This window comes from Leptodactylus fuscus, chromosome 4 (genome assembly GCF_031893055.1).
Source record: "Leptodactylus fuscus isolate aLepFus1 chromosome 4, aLepFus1.hap2, whole genome shotgun sequence".
Taxonomy (NCBI): domain Eukaryota; kingdom Metazoa; phylum Chordata; class Amphibia; order Anura; family Leptodactylidae; genus Leptodactylus; species Leptodactylus fuscus.
The window spans coordinates 208,781,378-208,805,832 of record NC_134268.1 but is presented as its reverse complement, the minus strand read 5'-3'; the positions used below and the strand labels follow the sequence as shown (position 1 = coordinate 208,805,832).

General features: G+C 40.7%; 1 protein-coding gene across 3 annotated transcripts in view; it reads left to right on the top strand.

Annotated features, from left to right (window-relative positions):
- ADAM22 (ADAM metallopeptidase domain 22) overlaps positions 1 to 20,443 on the top strand; it is a 138,155-nt gene extending 117,712 nt beyond the window's left edge. Inside the window, exons 16-29 of one of the 3 annotated variants that reach the window (XM_075271707.1) lie at positions 629 to 700; positions 805 to 897; positions 2,161 to 2,241; positions 2,917 to 2,967; positions 3,580 to 3,643; positions 3,737 to 3,842; positions 4,769 to 4,888; positions 8,427 to 8,592; positions 10,690 to 10,795; positions 11,449 to 11,539; positions 13,712 to 13,729; positions 18,032 to 18,139; positions 19,865 to 19,965; positions 20,361 to 20,443. In XM_075271707.1, coding sequence (XP_075127808.1) covers positions 629 to 700; positions 805 to 897; positions 2,161 to 2,241; positions 2,917 to 2,967; positions 3,580 to 3,643; positions 3,737 to 3,842; positions 4,769 to 4,888; positions 8,427 to 8,592; positions 10,690 to 10,795; positions 11,449 to 11,539; positions 13,712 to 13,729; positions 18,032 to 18,139; positions 19,865 to 19,965; positions 20,361 to 20,431 — 1,248 coding nt within the window. In that variant the 3' untranslated portion in view covers positions 20,432 to 20,443. Of the gene's footprint in view, positions 1 to 628; positions 701 to 804; positions 898 to 2,160; positions 2,242 to 2,916; positions 2,968 to 3,579; positions 3,644 to 3,736; positions 3,843 to 4,768; positions 4,889 to 8,426; positions 8,593 to 10,689; positions 10,796 to 11,448; positions 11,540 to 13,711; positions 13,730 to 18,031; positions 18,227 to 19,864; positions 19,966 to 20,360 lie in introns of all 3 variants that reach the window. The other 2 variants (XM_075271706.1, XM_075271708.1) reach the window with 2 other exon arrangements.
- The last annotated feature ends 4,012 nt before the right edge of the window (positions 20,444 to 24,455 follow it).

The following is a 24,455-nucleotide window of genomic DNA, read 5'->3' as shown; positions in this document are numbered from 1 at the left end:
GACCCCAGCATCAGGTGTTCGATTCCTCAATAGCGCCACCACATGGGAAAACTGTATAAATGTACTATGTCCTCTAAGGATGTGCTCCAGCTAATAGATGAATAGGCAGGTATCCATACAGCACATATATAGATATTTGTGGATGTTAATATCACATCTTGCAATATTACAAAGAAGTCAATGGAAGAATAAAACAAGTATGAGCTTGGAATCCATCACTTAAACTTTAAGTGTTACGATTAAAGTTTGATTGTGGCCCTTTATAGCAACACAAATATTTACAACCTGTGACCCTCAGATGTTGTTCCTGGCGGGATTCGAACCCAGGACTCCGGCGCTGCAAGGCTACAATGCTAACCACTGAGCCACCGTGTTGCGTCTTTAGTTATGGAGCTATTTTTGGTCACAGAGTCACATTAATTCATTGTTCTTGGTTTCTTCTTCTTTACACTTTTGATACTTCCGTCCATGGTAACACTATATAAAGATCAAGTCATTCGCTCAGTATGTCTGCTAAACTTTATTAATCTGAGGGACTGGACGTTTCAAAGCAATGACTATCAATCGGCTACACATAACTTATTACAATAGGTATTAGGTATTACACTTGTGTGTTTTTGCTTTGCAGCTCTTGGATCCTCCTGAGTGTGGCAATGGCTTTGTTGAAATTGGGGAGGAATGTGACTGTGGCACTGCAGCGGTAAGTGACCTGAAATATGTCAAGTGACCACTTTGGGTTTATATATATGGCATGTCGTTATATATCACAGTCAGTTGTAATGGAATTGTTTCTTTGCCCCATAGGAGTGTGCAGTACAAGGCGGAGATTGCTGCAGGAAATGTATGCTAACAGAGGGATCACAGTGCAGCGACGGACTCTGCTGCTCCACATGCAAGGTAACATACATGTAACCAAGAACATGCCTCAGGTCACTTTACTAAAGAGTTGCAGGAGCCTTTCCACCTCCAGGAGAGGAACTAGGAATTATAAGGACCCGTTCACACGGGGAGCGGAAGGGCAGATTTTGGCACCGAGAATGACACAGGGAGCTGCGTCACTCTAGGGTCAAAACCCGCCTGCCACGACTGTCGCGGCTTCCGACAGTCACGGCTTTTCCCTCCAGAGTAGGCTCAAATGAATGAGCCGACTCCGGAGGTTGCTGCTGCGAGGCGGACGCCGCGGCTCAACAAGCCGCAGAGTCCGCCTGAAGAAAGGGCAGCTCGCGAGCGGTCTCCATAGACCACCATTGTAAGGGCGCGGATTATGACGTGGATTCCGCGCCATAATCTGCCCCCTCTGTGCCCGTGTGAACGGGCCCCAAGTCATCTATAATAGATGAGCTGGGGTACAAAACCTGACACATATTGGGTGTATATAGGTACAATGAACTGTAGTCATAATAGAAAATAATAGAACTATATACAGAAAAGGTTTAAAGGGTGTCTGAGTTTTCATGAAAAGTTGAAATATGTGCAATGTCTAATTATGTAGGGCATTGGCTTTTCTACTGTTAATAGCCTTATTATGGTTGCAGCACATTTTCTATTTTTCTATGAGGAGGGGAGTACAATACAATTCAGTCTGCCCCCCCCCCCCCCTATCCATTACAACTACTAATTCTGCCAGGAGTAACTGTACAAATACCAAACAAATAGCTTAGAAACGCATAGTATAAGGGATCCAGAGACAGCGGACTGCAAATACAGAGCACCATGCAGCTAAGAAGATCCCTGACACAGAAAAAAGAGAAATCTGAACACAATCAGGACAGCTGCTTACTGCCTATGACTAACATCCCATCAGCAATAACACAAGCAGCTAGTCAGAAGTAGCTTCACTCTCCTGTAAGCAGCTGTCCTCACGGTGTGGAGAGAGATCTGCCTCTCCGCTCACTGTGTTTCCGCCTTAACCCTGCTGCTTTTTAAAGACGGACCTTCCCTAGGAACAGGGAGCGAACAGAAAATTAGCTAGAAGGGAGACACCTAGTGGTGGGAACTTTAGAGAGGTTTTTCAGGTAGAAAACAGCAACATTTGTAGAAGCTGATTGAAACGTCCACAGACGATTGTCCAGCAGGGGGCTCCAGCAGTACTTGTAGTGATGTGTCTATTGTCTTACTATATATTCATCTTTATCTTCTATCACTCGCTGTCTCTTGAAGTTTATCGAAAAAGGAGTGTTTTGTCGGGACACTGTGAACGACTGCGACATACCAGAAATGTGTACAGGAAATTCAAGCCAGGTAATTCTCCATATTCTATAGGCCGGTTGCAGGTGACTGTGGTGTGGGTCATTGTGCTAACTATGTATTTCACGTGTAGGACACGGACCCTTTCTTTTCTGCAGGCCCTTACACACGACTGTGATTTTCATGGTCCCGTGTACAGGATGACAGTCTGGGCCGAATCAGATAGGACAGGTCCTATTCATGTCCTATTTTGCAGCCCGTGGCTCCTATTCAATGAATGGTCCTAATTGGAGCCTCGGACGCCGTTCACACTGAGTATTTTACAGACAGATTTTAGAGTTGAAATCCACAACAAAATCGCCTCACAGCTCTCCCATTCACTTTCACGAGAGTGGCAGATTTTTTTCCTCTAGATGATTTTTTCAGGTGGATTCTGCACTTGACTTCTATTCATTTCAATGGGGTTTGCAAGGCAGATTCTACCTACAGATATGCCATGACTAGAGATGCCATGCACTAGCCGCGACGGAATACGCACACGCGTATTTGCGTGTGAACTAAGCACTGTCACTGTCAGGGTTTCTGCAGCAGAGTAGTCATTTCATCATTTTCGCCAGAGCGTCCCTGTCCATCATAGCTAATATAGGAATGATGTAGGGAACAGGCGCTCTTACCCCATATCTGCCCAACTTACTAGCCTGTATTTATATCCTGTCCGATTTCTTTCAGTGTCCTTCAAATATACACAAGATGGACGGCTATCCTTGTGAAAACCGAGAGGTAACTCAATTCCAAGTCATTTTACTGTCATAGGATCCTTGTATTCCCGATCCCTTACATGTAGGTATACGGGGATAATCATACACATCAGGGAGAGTGTGTGCCTACATAGGCAGTACGGAGACTTACAAGTCATTCCTGCTCCGCTAGGGATTCTGGGTAAAAAATATGCAAATCTATTCTCCAGGATGTTATTAGGAGAACAGTGCACTCTGTATGCTGCCCTCTAGAGGGCAGCCTCCTTAACACCATGCATGACTCAGTTAATAAGCCTACTATCATGATGCAGAGTTTATTGCCAAATTAGTATTTCTATTCCAAAAGGAACAGATTCCCAGCTATGGACAGCGCTGTTTCGGTCTTTTGGACCTCCTCAGCACAGCGCAGGGATACTGATTTGGCAGAGTGAGAGACTATAGACCAGGGTCAGGGGATAATCGTACAAATCAGGGAGAGTAGGTATACGGTATAAATGATGATGTGCTGGAGTCTGTAACACCCGGCCACGTATTGGCTCTCAGGGACTTTGCTATCCTGTATAATGTGCATAGATATGTATTTTTTTTATCTTCTTCCTTATTAATCTTTTGCCTTTTTCTCAAAAATTTTCAGGGTCTTTGTTCTGGCGGAATATGCAAAACCAGAGACAGACAGTGCAAATACATCTGGGGTGAGGGTAAGTATACCCGTGTTGCACTGTAAGGTTAGGTTTTCGCTAGGTACCTGTAGGAGGTGACGTCTTTCACACCCGCCCTTTGCTATGTTTCAGGAGCGTCGGCTGCAGACAGATACTGCTACGATAAGCTGAATATAGAAGGCACTGAAAAAGGCAACTGTGGCCGCAATAAAGACACCTGGATACAGTGCAGCAAACAGTAAGGATATGGATGTTATAGTATAGCGCTATACACACTTCTTTAATGGGATTTCACTATGATGGGCTATCCTGTATTATTCTGACAACAGCGACACATGTGGCCATGTTTGGTACTGCAACACTGCTTATTTAAGTGAATGGGCCCTGAGCTGTCAGGTCGAATGAACCATTTTATCCGATAAAACACATAGTATTAGCATATGTATTCAGTTTCACTGAAAATGCAGAGTATTTGTGTATGGGGGGTAGGATAAGGGGCTGCCAGACTCCTTTGAAGGTGCTTATCTCTAAGGAGGAGAGTAACTATCCCCATTGAAGCTGGATTATTACTAGACACCACGGATACCAATAGAGGGGGCTGGTGATGAAATTCCCAATCTGTACGACATCAGTCACATGAGTAGCATTCAAAGAAGAAAAAATAGTTTATGGCTCACCCCACTCTCATAACCACGTGAGAGACTCCTCCGGCTGTTCGGACGTAGATGGATTCCCAGGCTGCTCGGACGTGAACGGACTCCAATTCACCACAAAGCACCAGAAATTCGGAATAAATCCAGCGTCACCAAGAATCCTTAAAATGTAGCTTTTATTTGTTCATCTAAAATATTTCATTCAGCATACCGAGGTGGCAGATACACGTGCATGGAGCTGACTGATGATGCTACGCGTTTCGGAACGCTACTGGTTCCTTCGTCATGAGTAGCATGACTATTCAGGAAAGCCTGCTCCGCCCCCATGACTATATACAGGTCTGTAACATGTAAGCAGCTGCCGTAACAACCACAACCTGTGCACACGTGTGTATGTTTATAGGAGAAATCAGCCATGTTTTTCTAGCCCCTTTAACTTGACTGTCGCCAGTGAATGGTGTGTTCACTATCACTTCTCATTCCTTGATTTGGGATCTGTTTTGCCTTCCAGGGACGTCCTTTGTGGTTATCTGTTGTGTACCAATATTTCTGGGGTGCCAAGACTTGGGGAACTGGTTGACTCCATTACAACATCATCTGTACAAAATCTAGGAAAGTTCTTGAACTGCAGGTAAACTATATGGAGATATCTATCTATCTATCTATCTATCTATCTATCTATCTATCTATCTCCTATCTATCTATCTATCTATCTATCTATCTATCTATCTATCTCCTATCTATCTATCTATCTATCTATCTATCTCCTATCTATCTATCTATCTATCTATCTATCTCCTATCTATCTATCTATCTATCTATCTATCTATCTATCTATCTCCTATCTATCTATCTATCTATCTATCTATCTATCTATCATCTATCTATCTATCTATCTATCTATCTATCTATCTATCTATCTCCTATCTATCTATCTATCTATCTATCTCATATCTATCTCCTATCTATCTATCTATCTCCTATCTATCTATCTATCTATCTATCTATCTCCTATCTATCTATCTATCTATCTATCTGTCTCATATCTATCTCCTATCTATCTATCTATCTATCTATCTATCTATCTCCTATCTATCTATCTATCTATCTATCTATCTATCTATCTCCTATCTATCTATCTATCTATCTATCTATCTCCTATCTATCTATCTATCTATCTATCTATCTATCTCCTATCTATCTATCTATCTATCTATCTATCTATCTATCTATCTATCATCTATCTATCTATCTATCTCATATCTATCTCCTATCTATCTATCTATCTATCTATCTATCTATCTATCTATCTATCTGTCTCATATCTATCTCCTATCTATCTATCTATCTATCTATCTATCTATCTATCTATCTATCTCCTATCTATCTATCTATCTATCTCCTATCTATCTATCTATCTATCTATCTATCTATCTATCTATCTATCTCCTATCTATCTATCTATCTATCTATCTATCTATCTATCTATCTCCTATCTATCTATCTCCTATCTATCTATCTATCTATCTATCTATCTATCTATCATCTATCTATCTATCTATCTATCTATCTATCTCCTATCTATCTATCTATCTATCTATCTATCTATCTCCTATCTATCTATCTATCTATCTATCTATCTATCTATCTCATATCTATCATCTATCTATCTATCTATCTATCTATCTATCTCCTATCTATCTATCTATCTATCTATCTATCTATCTATCTATCTCCTATCTATCTATCTATCTATCTATCTATCTCCTATCTATCTATCTATCTATCTATCTCCTATCTATCTATCTCCTATCTATCTATCTATCTATCTATCTATCTATCTATCTATCTATCTATCATCTATCTATCTATCTATCTATCTATCATCTATCTCCTATCTATCTATCTATCTATCTATCTATCTATCTATCTATCTATCTATCTATCTCATATCTATCTCATATCTATCTATCTATCTATCTATCTATCTCCTATCTATCTATCTATCTATCTATCTATCTATCTATCTATCATCTATCTATCTATCTATCTATCTATCTCCTATCTATCTATCTATCTATCTATCTATCTATCTCCTATCTATCTATCTCCTATCTATCTATCTATCTATCTATCTATCTATCTATCTATCTATCATCTATCTATCTATCTATCTATCTATCTATCTATCATCTATCTCCTATCTATCTATCTATCTATCTATCTATCTATCTATCTATCTATCTATCATCTATCTCCTATCTATCTATCTATCTATCTATCTATCTCATATCTATCATCTATCTATCTATCTATCTATCTATCTATCTATCTATCTATCTCCTATCTATCTATCTATCTATCTATCTATCTATCTATCTATCTCCTATCTATCTATCTATCTATCTATCTATCTCATATCTATCATCTATCTATCTATCTATCTATCTATCTCCTATCTATCTATCTATCTATCTATCTATCTTCTATCTATCTATCTATCTATCTATCTATCTATCTATCTATCTCCTATCTATCTATCTATCTATCTATCTATCTCCTATCTATCTTCTATCTATCTATCTATCTATCTATCTATCATCTATCTATCTATCTATCTATCTATCTATCTCCTATCTATCTATCTATCTATCTATCTATCTCATATCTATCTCCTATCTATCTATCTATCTCCTATCTATCTATCTATCTATCTATCTATCTATCATCTATCTATCTATCTATCTATCTATCTCCTATCTATCTATCTATCTATCTATCTATCTATCTATCTCATATCTATCTCCTATCTATCTATCTATCTATCTATCTATCTATCTATCTGTCTCATATCTATCTCCTATCTATCTATCTATCTATCTATCTATCTATCTATCTATCTATCTCCTATCTATCTATCTATCTATCTCCTATCTATCTATCTATCTATCTATCTATCTATCTATCTCCTATCTATCTATCTATCTATCTATCTATCTCCTATCTATCTATCTATCTATCTATCTATCTATCTATCTATCATCTATCTATCTATCTATCTATCTATCTATCTATCTCCTATCTATCTATCTATCTATCTATCTATCTCCTATCTATCTATCTATCTATCTATCTATCTATCTATCATCTATCTCCTATCTATCTATCTATCTATCTATCTATCTATCATCTATCTCCTATCTATCTATCTATCTATCTATCTATCTATCTATCTATCTATCTCATATCTATCATCTATCTATCTATCTATCTATCTATCTATCTATCTCCTATCTATCTATCTATCTATCTATCTATCTATCTATCTATCTATCTCCTATCTATCTATCTATCTATCTATCTATCTATCTATCTATCTATCTCTCCTATCTATCTATCTATCTATCTTCTATCTATCTATCTATCTATCTATCTATCTATCTCCTATCTATCTATCTATCTATCTATCTATCTATCTATCTATCTCCTATCTATCTTCTGTCTATCTATCTATCTATCTATCTATCTATCTATCTATCTATCATCTATCTATCTATCATCTATCTATCTATCTATCTATCTATCTATCTATCTCCTATCTATCTATCATCTATCTCATATCTATCTATCTATCTATCTATCTCATATCTATCTATCTCTCTATCTATCTATCTATCTATCTCCTATCTATCTATCTATCTATCTATCTATCTATCTATCTATCTATCTATCATCTATCTCATATCTATCTATCTGTCTATCTCCTATCTATCTATCTATCTATCTATCTATCTATCTATCTCCTATCTATCTATCTATCTATCTATCTATCTATCTATCTATCTATCTCCTATCTATCTATCTATCTATCTATCTATCTATCTATCTATCTATCTATCTATCTCCTATCTATCTATCTATCTATCTATCTATCTATCTATCTATCATCTATCTCATATCTATCTATCTATCTATCTCCTATCTATCTCCTATCTATCTATCTATCTATCTATCTATCTATCTATCTATCTCCTATCTATCTATATTACCGCCATATACCACAAGCCCACTCAGCTATAGGCAATGGCCTCTTGTAGCCAATGGAAATAACCAGACCACTAGTGAATTGTGTGACCACTGACCTTATCTTAATAACTTTACTTTCTCAGCGGCGGACATGTCAAACTGGACGAAGAAACTGATCTTGGTTACGTAGAAGACGGCACCCCATGTGGAGAGCAAATGATGTGTCTGGACCATAGATGTCTGCCCGTAGATCACTTTAATTTCAGCTCTTGTCTGGGCAGCTCAAAAAAGATCTGTTCTGGGCATGGTGTAAGTAGAAAGCAAAGGCGAGGTTGGAAATTCAAGAGAAATCTTAGGCTAAGGCTTCATGTAGCAAAATGCTAACAAAATGGTAACAAATCTGTATATGGTGCCATAAAGTGTTTAAAGGGATTCTACTAGAGATGAGCGAGTACTATTCGAAACTCCCGTTTCAAATAGCACACGCCCATAGGAATGAATGGACGCAGCCAGCACGCAGGGGGTTAAGTGGCCGGCCGCCAGCAAAGTTAGCGCGCCGGCAGCTTGCATTCATTCCTATGGGTGCGTGCTATTTGAAACGGCCGTTTCGAATAGTACTTGCTCATCTCTAGATTCTACCATTAAAATCACATTTTTTCTCGATCACACATAGGAATAGCCTTAAGAAAGGCTATTCTTCTCCTACCTTTAGATGTCTTCTCCACGCCCCCATTTGGTATAAATCCCAGTTTTCGTCTGTATGCAAATGAGTTCTCGTGCAGCACTGGGCGCGTCCCCAATGTTGCGAGAGAACCCTACATCTTCTTCAGGAATGGATTCTCTGCGCGTCTTCTTCCGGAGCTGGAGGTCAAACTTCTAGGCCTTGGGCAGATCCGGCTGCGCATGCCCACAGGCCACAAGAACAATGGCCGCTTACACAGTAAATAAGCAGCCATTTTCTTGTGGCCTGTGAGCATGCGCAGTCTGCTCTGCCCGAGGCCTACAAATGTGAACCCGGCTCCGGAAGAAGACGTGCAGAGAGGCCGTTCCTAATTAAGATGGAGGTGTTGCTGGAGAGATCTCTCGCAGCATTAGGGATGGCCCAGTGCTGTTTGAGTGCTTGGGCCCGCCCCCAGTGCTGCGAGAGAACTCATTTACATACCGACGAAAACCGGGATTTCTACTGAACGGCAGCGCGGAGACATCTAAAGGTAGGAGAAGAATAGCCTTTCTTAAGGCTATTCCGATGTGTGATCTACAAAAAAAAATAGATTTTAATAGTAGAATCCCTTTAATGAGAACGTGTTACCAAAAAAGGGTTTAATCTGGTTTAATATATACAATAATTGGTGACACATTCCCTTTAAGCTCTCTTTTTTCGATCCTCGCTCACAGACTTGTGTCCGTGATACTCTGATGATGATTTTGACTCCTCGTTCCCCTCTAAATAACATATTTGGGGATGATAGAGGGTACAGGGTTTTACCCGTTTTCATTGTAGACTGAAAGTTCTATACGTTTTCCATGTACTTCATCAATTCTTTATGGTTTTCTAGATTTTTGCTCTCATGCAATAGAAGCTATCACTATTTACTTCCAGTGGATAAAAATCTTTCCCGATCATGTGATGGACATACAGGTGCACGAAGCGTTACACAAAATACTAAATTAACCACTTCCCGACACAGCAGGGCCGGGTCACATGGCGCCTTCCATTACTACATCAATAGGCGGCTGATAGTTACCTGGAGGCAATAAACTTCTCTTCCTCCCCTCCACCATGTCTGTATCTGTGGTGGGGAGCGTGGTCAACCTCTTACCAGCCATTATCAATGAAGACCCCTCTGTCAGCCCATAGGCTCCCTCCAACACAATGATTGGGTACCGGTGGGATTCCCAGTGGCCCATAGAACAATATAATGACTGCTTAGTGATCGACCCGTTGACTATATCCATTCATCCTTTGCAGACGGGCACAATAGGGGAGATTTATCTACCCCCCTACACGCGTTTTCTGGCATAGAGGGGTGATATTGTGGTGCATATTTGGCCAAGCATGTGCCACAACCCCCGTTCTGCCTCTCATTCACCACATTGTGTAGGGGGCGCCTTAGCCTGACCAGTTCAGTTATAATAGAAATCTACACTGACATAGATTCTTTTGCAGGGACGTCCCACTGATTTATGATAAGCCGGAGCCTCTTCGTAATTCACTTTTTCTCTGCCCGTAACTACCTTGTACCATTCAGAATAGTGGTATATTATATCTGTCAGAGGGACCTATGGGGCCCCGTATAGCTACACTCCTTCGAACAAATAAACTTTATTTTCTGAAATCCACATATCTCCTTCACATGTATGTTTATAGTGATACCTATGTAAAGTATACTTGTCCTCCACTTGCAGATCTGCAGCAATGAACTGAAGTGTGTCTGCGATGAGGAATACACAGGGGATGACTGCAGCACTTACTTCCCTTACAAGCAGAAGAAGGAAATAAAGGCTAATGATGGTCAGTGTGTACTTCACCTGTTTTACAACAGTTATTGTATATAGAAGGAAATGAAGGCTAATGATGGTCAGTGTGTACTTCGCCTGTTTTTCTATAGTTATTGTATATACAAGGAAATAAAGGCTAATGATGGTCAGTGTGTACTTCACCTGTTTTACTATAGTTATTGTATATAGAAGGAAATGAAGGCTAATGATGGTCAGTGTGTACTTCACCTGTTTTACAACAGTTATTGTATATAGAAGGAAATGAAGGCTAATGATGGTCAGTGTGTACTTCACCTGTTTTACTATAGTTATTGTATATAGAAGGAAATGAAGGCTAATGATGGTCAGTGTGTACTTCACCTGTTTTACAACAGTTATTGTATATAGAAGGAAATGAAGGCTAATGATGGTCAGTGTGTACTTCACCTGTTTTACTATAGTTATTGTATGTAGAAGGAAATAAAGGCTAATGATGGTCAGTGTGTACTTCACCTCTTTTACTACAGTTATTGTATGTAGAAGGAAATAAAGGACAATGATGGTCAGTGTGTACTTCACCTGTTTTACTACAGTTATTATAATCCGTATTTTATTCTGTATTATGCCGTATAATAGTGGTTTATCTTATCTCTGGAGTGACTGATATTACATATGCTTCTCTTACAGGAGTTGTTAGTACAAACATTATCATAGGAGCTATTGCTGGTACCATGCTAGTGTTGGTGTTGGTGTTAGGAATTACAGCTTGGGGTTACAAGTAAGTGCCTATACTGACTGTATATGTCCTCTCTTATATGTAATGATACAGTAAATCTGGATCTAAGCAGAACAAAGTGATAGGGTTAATAGTTAAGTTTTGTCAATTAAGAAAATGAAGTGAATGAAGAAAAGAGAAATCTAAATCCCATCAATATTTGGTGTGATCTTTGCACTTTGGAGGAGGACTCCTGGAAGTGATGATACGGCCCCCACAGATATAGCCCTGAGCTCATCATCATCCAGTCTGTCTGGGGTGACATGAATAGACAGACGGATTGGAGCAAGTCTACATCCATAGAAGATCTGTGCTTAGTTCTCCAAGATGGCGGCAAGAACAACCTCCCTGCCAATTTCTTTCAAAAACTGTCTGCAAGTACCGAGAAGAACTGATGGAAGGCAAAGGGCAAATCGAACACACCGAATATTGATGGGATTTACATTTCTCTTTTCTTCATTCGCTTCATTTTGGTAATTGCTAAAACTGTTAACCCTTCTATTTCTAAAAGTTTTCTTACTTCTTTCCTGCCTAAAGCTTTTGCACAGTACTTTATATGTCATTCACCACTATGGCTACTGTCATGATCAACATTAGTGGTCATCTGCCCCTGCTGCTTCATTCACTCTATGGGACTGCCAGGGATAGGCCCAGGTGCCACTTCATTCATATAGGGTGACTGAGGACCCTTGTTCTTATGGTTGGTGGGGGTCCCAGTGGTCAGACCGGCACAGGCAGACACTTATCTCCTCTACTCCCCATTCACCCATGCAAATAGTCCCTTAGACTAGATAGTATAAAGATGCATATGAGGATGCGGGTTATGCAGAATAAAGTGATATTATCATTATACAATAAAGTTTATGCCCCTCTGACACTGATATCGCCTCCTCCGCCACTGGTGTCATGATGTAGTCAAGAAAATGAATGACACGTGCAAAGCGCTTCTCCTCTTTGGACAATATTTTTTTTAAGTTCTCCAGTGATAAACTGATCATAGGGTGTCCTAGATTTGGGACCATCACCCATCAAGTATGATCAGTGAGCTGTACCAGCAGTAATTGTTCAGTTTCTCCACCGCGCCGTTCGTTCGAAATACCGGTTTGTATCGGCATTCTAATTAGTTCTCTCGCAGCGATGGGGGCGTCCCCCAGCGCAGGAGATGCGATGGGGGCGTCCCCATTGCTGCTCGAAAACCGACTCCAGCGCCGCCTCTATCTTCTTCTGCGTCCTCCCCTTCCTTCTTCGGCTTGACGTCGGACGCCTGTGCAGTACGCTCTGTTCGGCGAACTTCACCGAACGTACTGCGCATGCCCGCGGCCATAGTGCCGACACCGCAAGTTCGCCGAACAGAGCGTACTGCGCAGGCGTCTGACGTCAAGCCGAAGAAGGAAGGGGAGGATGCAGAAGAAGATAGAGGCGGCGCTGGAGTCGGTTTTCGAGCTGCAATGGGGACGCCCCCATCGCATCTCCTGCGCTGGGGGACGCTCCCATCGCTGCGAGAGAACTAATTAGCATACTGGTACAAACCGGTATTTCGAACGAACGGCGCGGCGGAGATCACTTCCAAAGGTAGGAGACGAACGAATAGCCTTTCTAAAGGCTATTCCGACGTGTTACCTAGAAAAAAAAGTTTTTTAATGGTAGAATCCCTTTAAAGGGGTTGTTCAGGTTAAGCTTTTTTTTTTTGCAACGGGTAAGGTAAAAAAAAAAAAAACACCCATACTTACCTGTCCCCAATGTTACGGTGTCTCCAACTGCGGTTCGGCAATCAGCGACCTAAGAGAAGCCCAGGCGACATCACTACGACTAGATTGTGGTGGGAGACACCGGAGCACCGGGGACAGGTGAGCATGGGTAGTTTTTTTTGTTTTTTTCTACCTTTTTTTTTCTGCGTTTCCACAATGTGCAGCCACAACCCAAAAATGTATTCTGAACCAGACAAACCCTCAAAATACGTTGCGATTTAGGACCATCACACAAGTCTGTAGATTTCGTTGCCTGAGCGGAGGTGGCAGAGGTAACCGGGCAAGGGACAGGGGACATCCTACCGGCTCTTGGTTCTTTACTGTGGGTTTACATAAAAAAAATTTGGGAAATTTCTTTATAGTTTTTGGATTTCTATAGCTAACACTATGTTTAAGTAACAATTTGTTTTTTCTTTGACATGAAAAGAAACTATCGGAGGGAAAGGTAAGTCGCTGCCTGTGCACCGTACCACATCCCATCACTTTCACTAGTTTACTTGTTCTTATCACAAATTCCATTTATATGTCCCATACTCTTTTTTTTCATGACCGATCGGTTCCTAATGTCTGCTCAGCAAAGGGACAAATAGCGATCCTGTAAGAAGTCAGGACAGATGATAGACACATTTTTTTCCCTAAAAAATAGGAAAATCGGAAGATACACTGCACGGCTGTAGCCATGTCACTGTTCCATTTCGCTGTATGGAGATGTAGCAGAGCTCAGATGGAACAAGTGACAACACAACACTGCATGTGAACCTTCTGCATGATCTGAGAAAAGTTTAATGACAAACTCAGCTCTGCTGCATCCGTAAACTGGTTCAGATTGTGGTCCGATATCTACGTTTCCATGTTTGTCTGTAAGAAGTACAGTAGTACGAGCTGTTTGATAGAAGCGTTTTTGCTTAGACATTGTCTCATTGTGCTTTGTGTATTACTATGAGATGTAGATCAGGACATGTGTCCCCGAGCCAGAGGTATATTAAATAAACACCATTATAAAGTCTAGATAACTCGTAGATTGGTGAGGGTCCGACTGCTGGGACCACCAGTGATCAAAAGAACAGGGTTCCCGTGTATCCCTGTCTGAATGGAGCAGCGGTCACGCAGGTGCACTGCCATTACATTCACCTCTATGGGAAGTTGAGCAATCCCATAAAAATGAATGCAACATGTACCATCGGCCCCTTGTCCCCAACTATATCTACCGTATGTATTACAGACTGGGGTCACTATAGACCTAATTTTAGACCCTATACCTGCCATAGTACAAGTCATAGAAGATGAGATATAGAGAGATTAAGCAAGTCATTCCCCCCTAACAATATGGCTGCCTTGCAGGATTAACAGGCTATTCCCACTTTAGTGCAGAGGAGGTCTGATAAATGTGGGTACTAACTATGGGATGTCTCTGACTCTCTTCATTCACTGGTATGGGGGCTAAAGCGGACTTTTTTATTGACCTATTCTATTCTATTCTTAGGATAGGTCCTCAATTGAAGATCCATAGGGGTCCGATGCCTGGGAGCCCCTACAGATCAGCTTTTTGAAGCAGCAGTGTCTCTCCCTTCACGTCACCTTCATCAGGCTGAGATGCAATACCAAGCACAGCCACTATACGAATATATGGTGCTGTCGTTGGTGAGTACTGAAGAGGCTGCAGTGCTCACCTGAATACTGCGGCCTCCTCATACAGCTGATAGGCCTGGTGCCCACATGTCAGACCCCTACTGATCTTTTATCAATGACCAATCATAATGAAAAGTCATCAGTTTGGAAAACCCCTTTAAGGGTCCATTCACACAGAGTATTTTGACGCTGATTCTGGCATGGAATCCACGTCAGAATCAGTGTGGAAAAAAAGCCTCCCGTTGACTTCAATGGGTTCCGTTTGCTGTGCGGAACCCATTGAAATCAATTGGGGGCTTTTTTTCCCATTGATCTCAATGGGTTCTACGCAGAAAATGGAACCCATTGAAGTCAACGGGAGGCTTTTTTTCCACGCTGATTGTGACGTGCATTCCATGCCAGAATCAGCATCAAAATAATCCGTGTGACTGGACCCTAAGAAAGCAAAACAAATGTGCTGAGCTGTTTCTGTGACTCCCATAGAAGTGAATGGGCAGAGCCATGACATGCACAGCTACCACATTTTATATTTTCCAGTAAAAAACAATTATGCATGATAAAATGCCTGCAATATATAAGAAAAAAAAAGAAAAGAAAAAATTGAAGTAAATTATTTCAGTAAATGAGACTAGATTTAATAAGATTATACTATAATATAAATAGTGACAGCAATTTCTTTGACAAATTAAAAATTAGAATTTTCGGAATTAAGTGTTCTTTTTACCAAATGTTCCAGATGTTTTTGTTTAATTTCCCAATTGAATAACTCAGTTTTGCTTATCAGAATCTTAGTTTAAAGTGTAACTCTTATTTTTTTTTTTCTTATTGTGTCAGGAGGTGTTTGGTGAACATGTTGTAATATATTTAGTTAACCTATCTAACTTATTTTTAATAGAAAACAGACTGGCTGTAAGCATTGCCAGTGAAGTCTGTCCTATACACCTATATTCAGTGCAGTAGCATTTGCTAAAAGGGAGAAGAAGGTCACTTCACACGGCTGTATCTCCCTTTCTTTTGATACGAGAACCATGTTTCTAGGCTATATAAAACCAGACATACAGCCATTTGAACTGACCATTCCCCTTTGGCAAATTCTACAGCTTTACAGATAGGCAATTTTACAAACATACAGATTTTCCTTGGCAAGTTAGAAGGTTGCTATAGAATGTTAGAGCCTGTTTTCTATTAAAAGGAAGTTACATAGGTTAATATAGTATATTACATTAAAAGGAAGTTACATAGGTTAATATAGTATATTACATTAAAAGGAAGTTACATAGGTTAATATAGTGTATTACATTTAAAGGAAGTTTGATAGGTTAATATAGTATATTACCTTAAAAGGAAGTTACATAGGTTAATATAGTGTATTACATTTAAAGGAACTTACATAGGTTAATATAGTATATTACATTAGAGGAAGTTACATAGGTTACTATAGTATATTACATTAAAAGGAAGTTATATAGGTTAATATAGTAAATTACATTAAAATGAAGTTACATAGGTTAATATAGTATATTACATTAAAAGGAAGTTACATAGGTTACTATAGTATATTACATTAAAAGGAAGTTACATAGGTTAATATAGTATATTACATTAAAAGGAAGTTACATAGGTTAATATACCGTAGTATATTACATATAAAGGAAGTTACATAGGTTACTATAGTATATTACATTAAAAGCAAGTTATATAGGTTAATATAGTATGTTACAGTAAAAGGAAGTTACATAGATTAATATAGTATATTACGAAAATGTTTATCAAACACCCCCAACATGATAGCAAAAAAGAAACATTAAATGAAAGTTGCACTTTAAAGCTTATTAAAGGGTTAATCCCATGTGACAAAGTGATGGCTTATCACTGCTTTAGCCCAGTTATGATACTGTGTACGGACAAGTTTGAAGAGTATTCACACAGTGGGGATCCCAGAGGTTGGATCATAAAGTGATGGCATATCCTGGTGAAGCTCCATTCATTTATCAGGTGGGGTTAACCCTTTAGGCATTTTGTTTTTGGGTGCAATATCAGTAGAATCGTAGAAGAAAATCCAGAAATCTGATCACAGCTGGTGCAAAGAAAAGCAACCAATCACATTGCAGTTCACATGTATCAGACTCCATGTTTTAAACAAAAGTTGCAACATGATTGGATAACAAGGGGCGACACCCGCACTTATTCTGTGTGCCAGTTTTGATAAAACTCCCCCCTTTTTATTACGGTCACTGACAAAGCACAAAGGAAGCAATGTATAGCCCCCTCCTCCTAGGTATACACGTGGGTACATGTACTATATTACACACATATATACATATACTTCACACACACAACTATTTAAATACTAATATACTTACACTTTATGCATTTATATACATAAATATAGCACCTATGCACATTACGTGCACATATATTTATACACAATATACATTTACATTACACACATATACAGTACACATTACATTTACCTACCTCAGTGATGAGAAGAGAACAGAGCCTCTTCCTACTCTGACCACTCTGCCTCCATCCTGACCTACCTGCTGCTTGGGTCAAGTTACAACAGCTGGCAAGATGCTCTGGCTGCTGTAACTTGAATCTCCAGACCTTTGTATCCTGCACCTTTCTCCACATCTCTATCTCACTGATCCCAGGACAGGTGCTTTGCCATTGCACTCCACTCCTTGTTGCCCTTGTTGTTTCACGTTGCGACAGATAAGCCTGTTGGGATTAGCACAGCCAAGTGGCTTCAGAATCCATTATCCATGCACCCTAGGCAGCCCTTCACCCTTGTACCACTTGTCCTGACCCTGGGCATGAGTTCCCTGCACCGTTGCAATACACAGTAGTTGGTTTTATAAGCAGGTGCATGGCCATTGTCATGTTCTTACGCCTCCCTGAGCTTTGTCAATGTCCTTGTTCACCCCTGACTTAGGCAGCTAGCTTACATCCATCCCCGGAGAGCCACGTGCCAATGACTCGTGTCCTGTAGTGAAACATACATGTCCCATTTACCCTCTCTGTCCTTCCCCTCTGAACTAATGCCTTAATGTCTGTGTCGTTTCTATGTGCGTTTGTCTTGTTTTCTGACTTTACAATATCTATTATGCTTTAGACAAATACCCCAGGGAGATTATGTAAAAAAGGCTGGAGATGTCGACTCCTTTTATAGCGACTTGCCTCCCGGAGTCAGCTCAAACTCAGGATCTAGTTCTAAGAAGAGGTCTGCTATTCTGTCGCATTTTCAGATTTCTGCCTGTTCCATCCCACATTATTCCATTAGTCAGAACATTTCATTATTTTGCAGAAGGTTTGATTCCTTTTTAATTTTCTTCTTTGTGGAATAGTAATAAAGGAAATCCATAAAAAAAAACATTTGACTTCAAAGTAGCCATAGCTTAGATTTTAATATTGGGGGATTCGGAGGCCAAAGTATGGCTTGGTCTATAAATTGTTCATTGGGGTTGTATAGGTTATGGCACCAAGATGGAGAGTCGGGCATAACTATGGTGGCTTCCTATTGAACAAGCATAGACGTAACCTTGGGGTAAGACTGGGGTCGTTCACAGTCATCTCGCTCCTTTGAAGTCAAAGAAACCTATTGATGTTTATCTTATACTTGACCTTATTAATTGGTTGGATCCATCATTGCATGACACAATGACTCGACTTATGTTCAGTGCATCACTGTGATTGACAGCAGCTTGTGGATGACAGACTAAGACTGGCTTCCTAAAACCGTAGGACCGTATTATAGTCATTTTGGTTGAATCTACCGATTTCAAAGAGACCAGTTGACCATCTAAAGTGAAAGGAGACCTCCCAACTCTGCCCATCAGCAGATATAGGGGGAGATGAAGCTCAAGTACCCCGATTTTAAGACGTTATTGGGGAAGATAAGCCACCACCAGTGACTCTCCCTATACAGAACACTTGCACACTTGCGTTTTGGCTCTAATGTTACCTTGGACCCTTAAATGCAGTGTCACCAGACCCCAGGATACCAACCCAGCCCTGCAGATAGATAGGTTACCCTGCAGTTAGATAGGTTACGGTCACCCAAATCAATCGCTTTCCCCTTATGATTATTGAGATATCACTGTATTTGTTAATACACAATTGAGCTCTGAAGAAATGAGGGCGCTACCATTGCCCTAAAGAGGTAAGCGGTGACGCCCCGTTGCCCCAAAGAGTTCACTTGCATAGTGCCAAAAATGGCGACATCGCAGTAAGACAGGCAGCGATTCACAAGGAGAAAACTCTGATTTAGGTGACCCTAACCTATCTATCAGGGTTCATTTGCTGGGGTCTGGTAACACATTCCCTTTAACTAAGCCCCGCCCTCTTCAGATGAAGATAGATGGGATTAGAAGACGATAGCCCCCTGTTTTCTGCTTGCCTGTGAGCCTGCAGAAAGTGTAACCAATTGGTAAGTTTTTTTGTGTTTTCTTCATGTGTTTCTAGGAGTAGTGCCCCTTTAACCAATGGACGGTTTTTTTTATGTCCACAAGTCTTTAGGGAAAAATCTAATAAAAATTCACACTAGGATGAGAAAAAAATGGGCCGTTTTTGTTTCCAGGAGCAGCACTATTCTTGTCCATGGACTTTGTCTGGTATTCAAGCTCAGCCCCATACACTTGGATATAAATAAACTGCAATACCAGACAAAGCCTGTTGACAAGGGTGGTGCTGTTTTTACTAAACTGTAGTTATATAAAAAACCCCAATGAAACATAGAATCCCCTGACTGATAATACCAAGAATTGTCGACAGTATTGAGATCCATAGACACTTCAAAAATAAGGACTTGTCTTCATATCCCTGTTTGGGGGTCGTTTTCTGCTGTCAATAATCTGACACTTTCTTCCATGGCGTTTGTCCAGCACTACAGACACATCCTCGCTTTACTGCAGATGATGGATTCAGTAATGTTTTTTTCTCTTCCTAGGTCTAATGGTCTGTCCCACTCATGGAGTGAAAGGATCCCGGACACCAAACACGTCTCCGATGTGTGCGAAAATGGACGACCAAGGAGTAACTCCTGGCAAGGTTAGTCGCACTCTACGGAAAGCTCTGTCACATATTAACAGTTGCCCTGGGAAATTTAGCTAAATTGCCTCAGGTCCCGTAAATCCACCATCGGGTCCAGTGATGGAGTAGTAGTAGTTTTTAGTATTGGAGGAAATCCACGCAAACACGGGGAGGACATGCAATCTCCTTGCAGATGTTGTTCCTGGTGGGATTCAAACCCAGGACTCCGGCGCTGCAAGGCTGCAGTGCTAACCACTGAGCCACCATGTGGCCCCTGAATTGAACCCTTTTGTTACCAATGACGTTCAGCCATATTACACAAATCCCATGTATGCATAGATTGGTACTATGTTTACATTGTATCCCTCGTATTGCTCTTATACCTGTATTCATTATATCTTCATATCTTACAGGTAACATCAGCAGCAGCAGAAAAAAGCTAAGAGGAAAGCGATTCAGACCACGATCAAACTCCACTGAGTGAGTACAGACAGGATTCGTCAAGCCTCGGAGACTCTCTATGGCTTTAAGTGAACATCCGCCATTATGTTTATCTCCAACATCCACGCTAATACATTTCTGTATATATATTCTTAAGGTGGTCGAAGCTCCATCTTTGCCAAATCCTCTGTATTAACATAAACTTCAGATTGCATGGCCACCATTAGGGGGAGCTTGCGAGCTTACTGCATACAACTCCCATACAAATGGAGTATGCTCCCTCTAGTGGTGGCTGCATGCAACCACAATACTTTTGTGTAATTCTGTGTCTTTGCAAAGGATTTACAGCTTTGTATCCTAAAAATGGAGCCCTGGCCGCCATAAGATATATCATGAAATTAATCTCATGAATAAACAACATGGTGTGAACAGGTGGATGTTCACTTTAAGGCTTGTTTGGAAACTCGTGACTCTCCAGTTGTTTCAGATAAAGGCCCTGACAACCCTAAGTAGCTGAATTCTGACTACTTACAAAGCTGGACAACCTCTGGTCTTCTTTCTTTCCATGCATGCAGTTCACATGACGGTCATCATTCACAGGCGTCCCATCGCGATGAAAGAAGCTTTGCTCATATACCATTATTATCAGTAGAGATTTCCTAACATGGACTTGTAGGTGTTATGTTTATGCTGTACCAAGTATATCCTTAAAGGGAATGTCCACCTTTGAATACAATTTTGTTTTGGCAATCTAAATAGGTCCAAAATGATTTACTTAATATATTATTTTAGGTGTCAGAGCTCTATTTTACCAATACTGAGCTCTGGGATAGAGCTAAAACATAGCATTCTTACTGTTCACAGCCGCCACTAGAGGGAGCTTATGAGTTGACTCTATGCTGTTACACATTAAACACAGTAATAACACAGTATGCAGTGAGCTCTTTAGCTCCCCCTAGTGGTGACCGCTGGCAGTTTCAGTTCTATCATTTAGATCTGTTGGTTTTTCAGGACTTTATATTATAAAAACAAAACTACAAATAATATAAAAATGCAAAGAATATTATTACATTGTGCTAAATGATGGGCATTCACTTTAAAGTCAGGGTTCAGACTGGAAGGTCCAATTCCATCCAGAGACAGTCTGCTGCACCATAAGCAAGAATACAGGTTGCTGTAGATGGCAGTCTGCAGTCCGCAGTCCCGTTACAGTTCCCCACTGTTTATTCTTCCCTTGGAAAATGCTGAAAATTCAGGTTTTTTTCATGAGTGTGGGCAGATTGCATAACTGATGCATAGTGTGCACATGTCACTAGTATATAGCATGCTGCTGATAATAAATGCATGGTGTTCTATAGTCTGCCTGGTATAGTATATGCACATAACTTGTCTCTCTATATAGTGTCACACGGAGTCTCGTCTTTTGTGTAAGAAGTCTTCATCATCTTGGGGGGTGTATAAGGCAGATACAGATTTAGGATATGCCCAGACAGGACGGGTGTACTGCAGGTTATCTAGTATGGCAATCCACAGCAGAAAATAAGGACCAAGTCTTGGTTTTTGCTGCAAATTTTATGCAAAATTTCTGCAGATTTGCGTTGCAAAATAGTGCGGATTCTCCAGCAATTCCATCAAATCCCGCACTTGTGGACATACCCTTAATATATTGGTGACAGGTACACCATTTGAGCACAGGATAGGTTATCAGTATGTGATCTATCAGGGTCCAACACCCTGACCCCGCACAGATCCGCTGTCTTGGCAGCCTCAGGCGTGTGCGGCGACATTACGATTTAAGTAATAGAAGCGTCACAGCAGCCCCATCCACTGCATGGTGGTGGTTCAGCAAACTTCTGCTATTACTTGACACCTGGAGGCTGCTAGAACAGCTGATCTCTGCGGGGATTAGGTGTCAGACCAGGCAGATCATATATGGATGACCTATCCTATGGACAGGACATCGGTATGAAAATTTGATTTGAGGCTGACAAATCCTTTAATTCTGGCTCCCTTCAGCTTCCACTAGAGGGAGCTCTAGAGCTTATTGCATACTAGTAACTCAGTGGCCTCAATAACAAAACCCTGAGCTCCCTCTAGTGGTGGGAACACAAAATCTAATCTTTTAAGCCTGTCTATACAGTGGATTTGGAACCCTGTATCAGACAGAATGAGATCCCGATACTATAAAGATATATTAATAAATTAATACGCACCGAAAAAACGTTGTGCTGTTACATGGGGGCATCTAAGGAGAGGTAATGAGGAAATACAAAATAACAATGCAATGACCAGACGTGTTTGGTTTTTATTTTTATCACTTCTGTCAGTCATGGTAAGATTCCTGCACTGATACACTGTAGCAAACTACAGAACTGAAGAGAGATTTGTGTTACTGGTGTCTTCGGGTTGGATACAATAGTAGCAAACTATGAGCCACCCTGTCCCCATTACACTGTCGAGTGCACCTCGCAAAACCGCGCAGACTCTATGAGCTTGTGACCCGATCAATATCTATGATCATCCTCCTGCCATAGAAGAAAATGTTGCAGACGACACGTCATTGCCCTAGACCACCAGGGGTGCAGACATGAACCCAGGGCTACAATTTTGGAAAGCTACAGTCAAATGAATGAACCCCTTAGAGACATTTTTGCCAAAAATTGGGCATGCGTCCATAGACAACTATTCTAGGTCACCTCTTTCTATAACTTGTGACAACGCTGGCTTCTTAGAGTGAATGAAGAAAAGAGAAATGTAAATTCCATCAATATTTGGCATGACCTTTGCCCTTTGCTTTCCATCAGTTCTTCTCGGTACTTGCAGACAATTTTTTGGCAGGGAGGTTGTTCCCGCCGCCATCTTGGAGAACTAAACAGATGTTCTGTGGATGTAAGCTTGCTCCAATCTGTCTGTCTCTTCACATCATCCCAGACAGACTGGATGATGATGAGATCAGGGCTCTGCGGGGGCCGGATCATCCCTTCCAGGACTCCTCCTCCAAAGAGCAAAGTTCACACCAAATATTGATGGGGTTTACATTTCTCTTCATTGGTTAATGGTTTCTTTCTGACATTTAACAAATTCTCTGAAAGTGTTCTTACTTTGTAGCATTCCCCTGCCTAAAACTTGTGCACAATGCTATACATGTTCAATATCATAAACCAGTTGTCCAAAAAAAGAAATGGGGACTAAAGCGCTACCTGATGGAAGACTGACTTCTCCATAGACCTCTATGTTTAAGATCAGTGTTACAGTCTTTCTTAGTATACGACCAGCCAAGATATAGCTATATACTCCTGTATACTTCACCATTTATAACCACACATGGTCCACTCCACCTTGTGTACTTTTTACCACTCGTAGGAAAACTTTGCTGAGACTTTTTGCTGAAGTTAACCTGTAATTTCGGATGAGCACATGGATGAGCTTTCTTTCAATCCATTACACTGCTATAGTAAACCACAGTGGATTAGTCACCGACTAACCTGCTGCAGTTACTGCCCCTGCGGCCCCGACCTAAAAAACACTGTATGTGATTAGAAAAAATGTTGCTTTTTTTCCCCAAAAAAAAGAGCGCCTCTCTTGTACATGGTCTGTGTCTGGTATTGCAGGAGGATTTTTCACCACCACCACGCCACTGGTTTGGATGTAGTTGTAATTTTTTCTCTAGCCCCCACCATTCCTGAGCAATCATCATTGTTCGTTTTAGCACTCAGTATGCTAATGAAACTCTCTACTGTCAGGTGGGCTGGATCAGATAGTCTGACCCCACCCACCTGACAGTACACAGCTTAATGACATACTAGGGGCTGAAGCTAGTTTTCTCAGGAACGGTGGGGGCTATAGAAAAAATTCCAACTACATGGGAATCAGTGGAGCAGCAACTATTAAAGCTTAGGGTTGGTGGAGCGGGTGAAAGTTTCCTTTTAAAGGGGTTATATTTGAGACACTAAGCCAACCACAGGTTTTTATGGACTAGTGTCACAAATAGCCTAGTCCTGGGGCAACACGGTGGCTCAGTGGCTTGCAGCACTGGAGTCTTGGGTTCGAATCCCGCCAGAAACAAA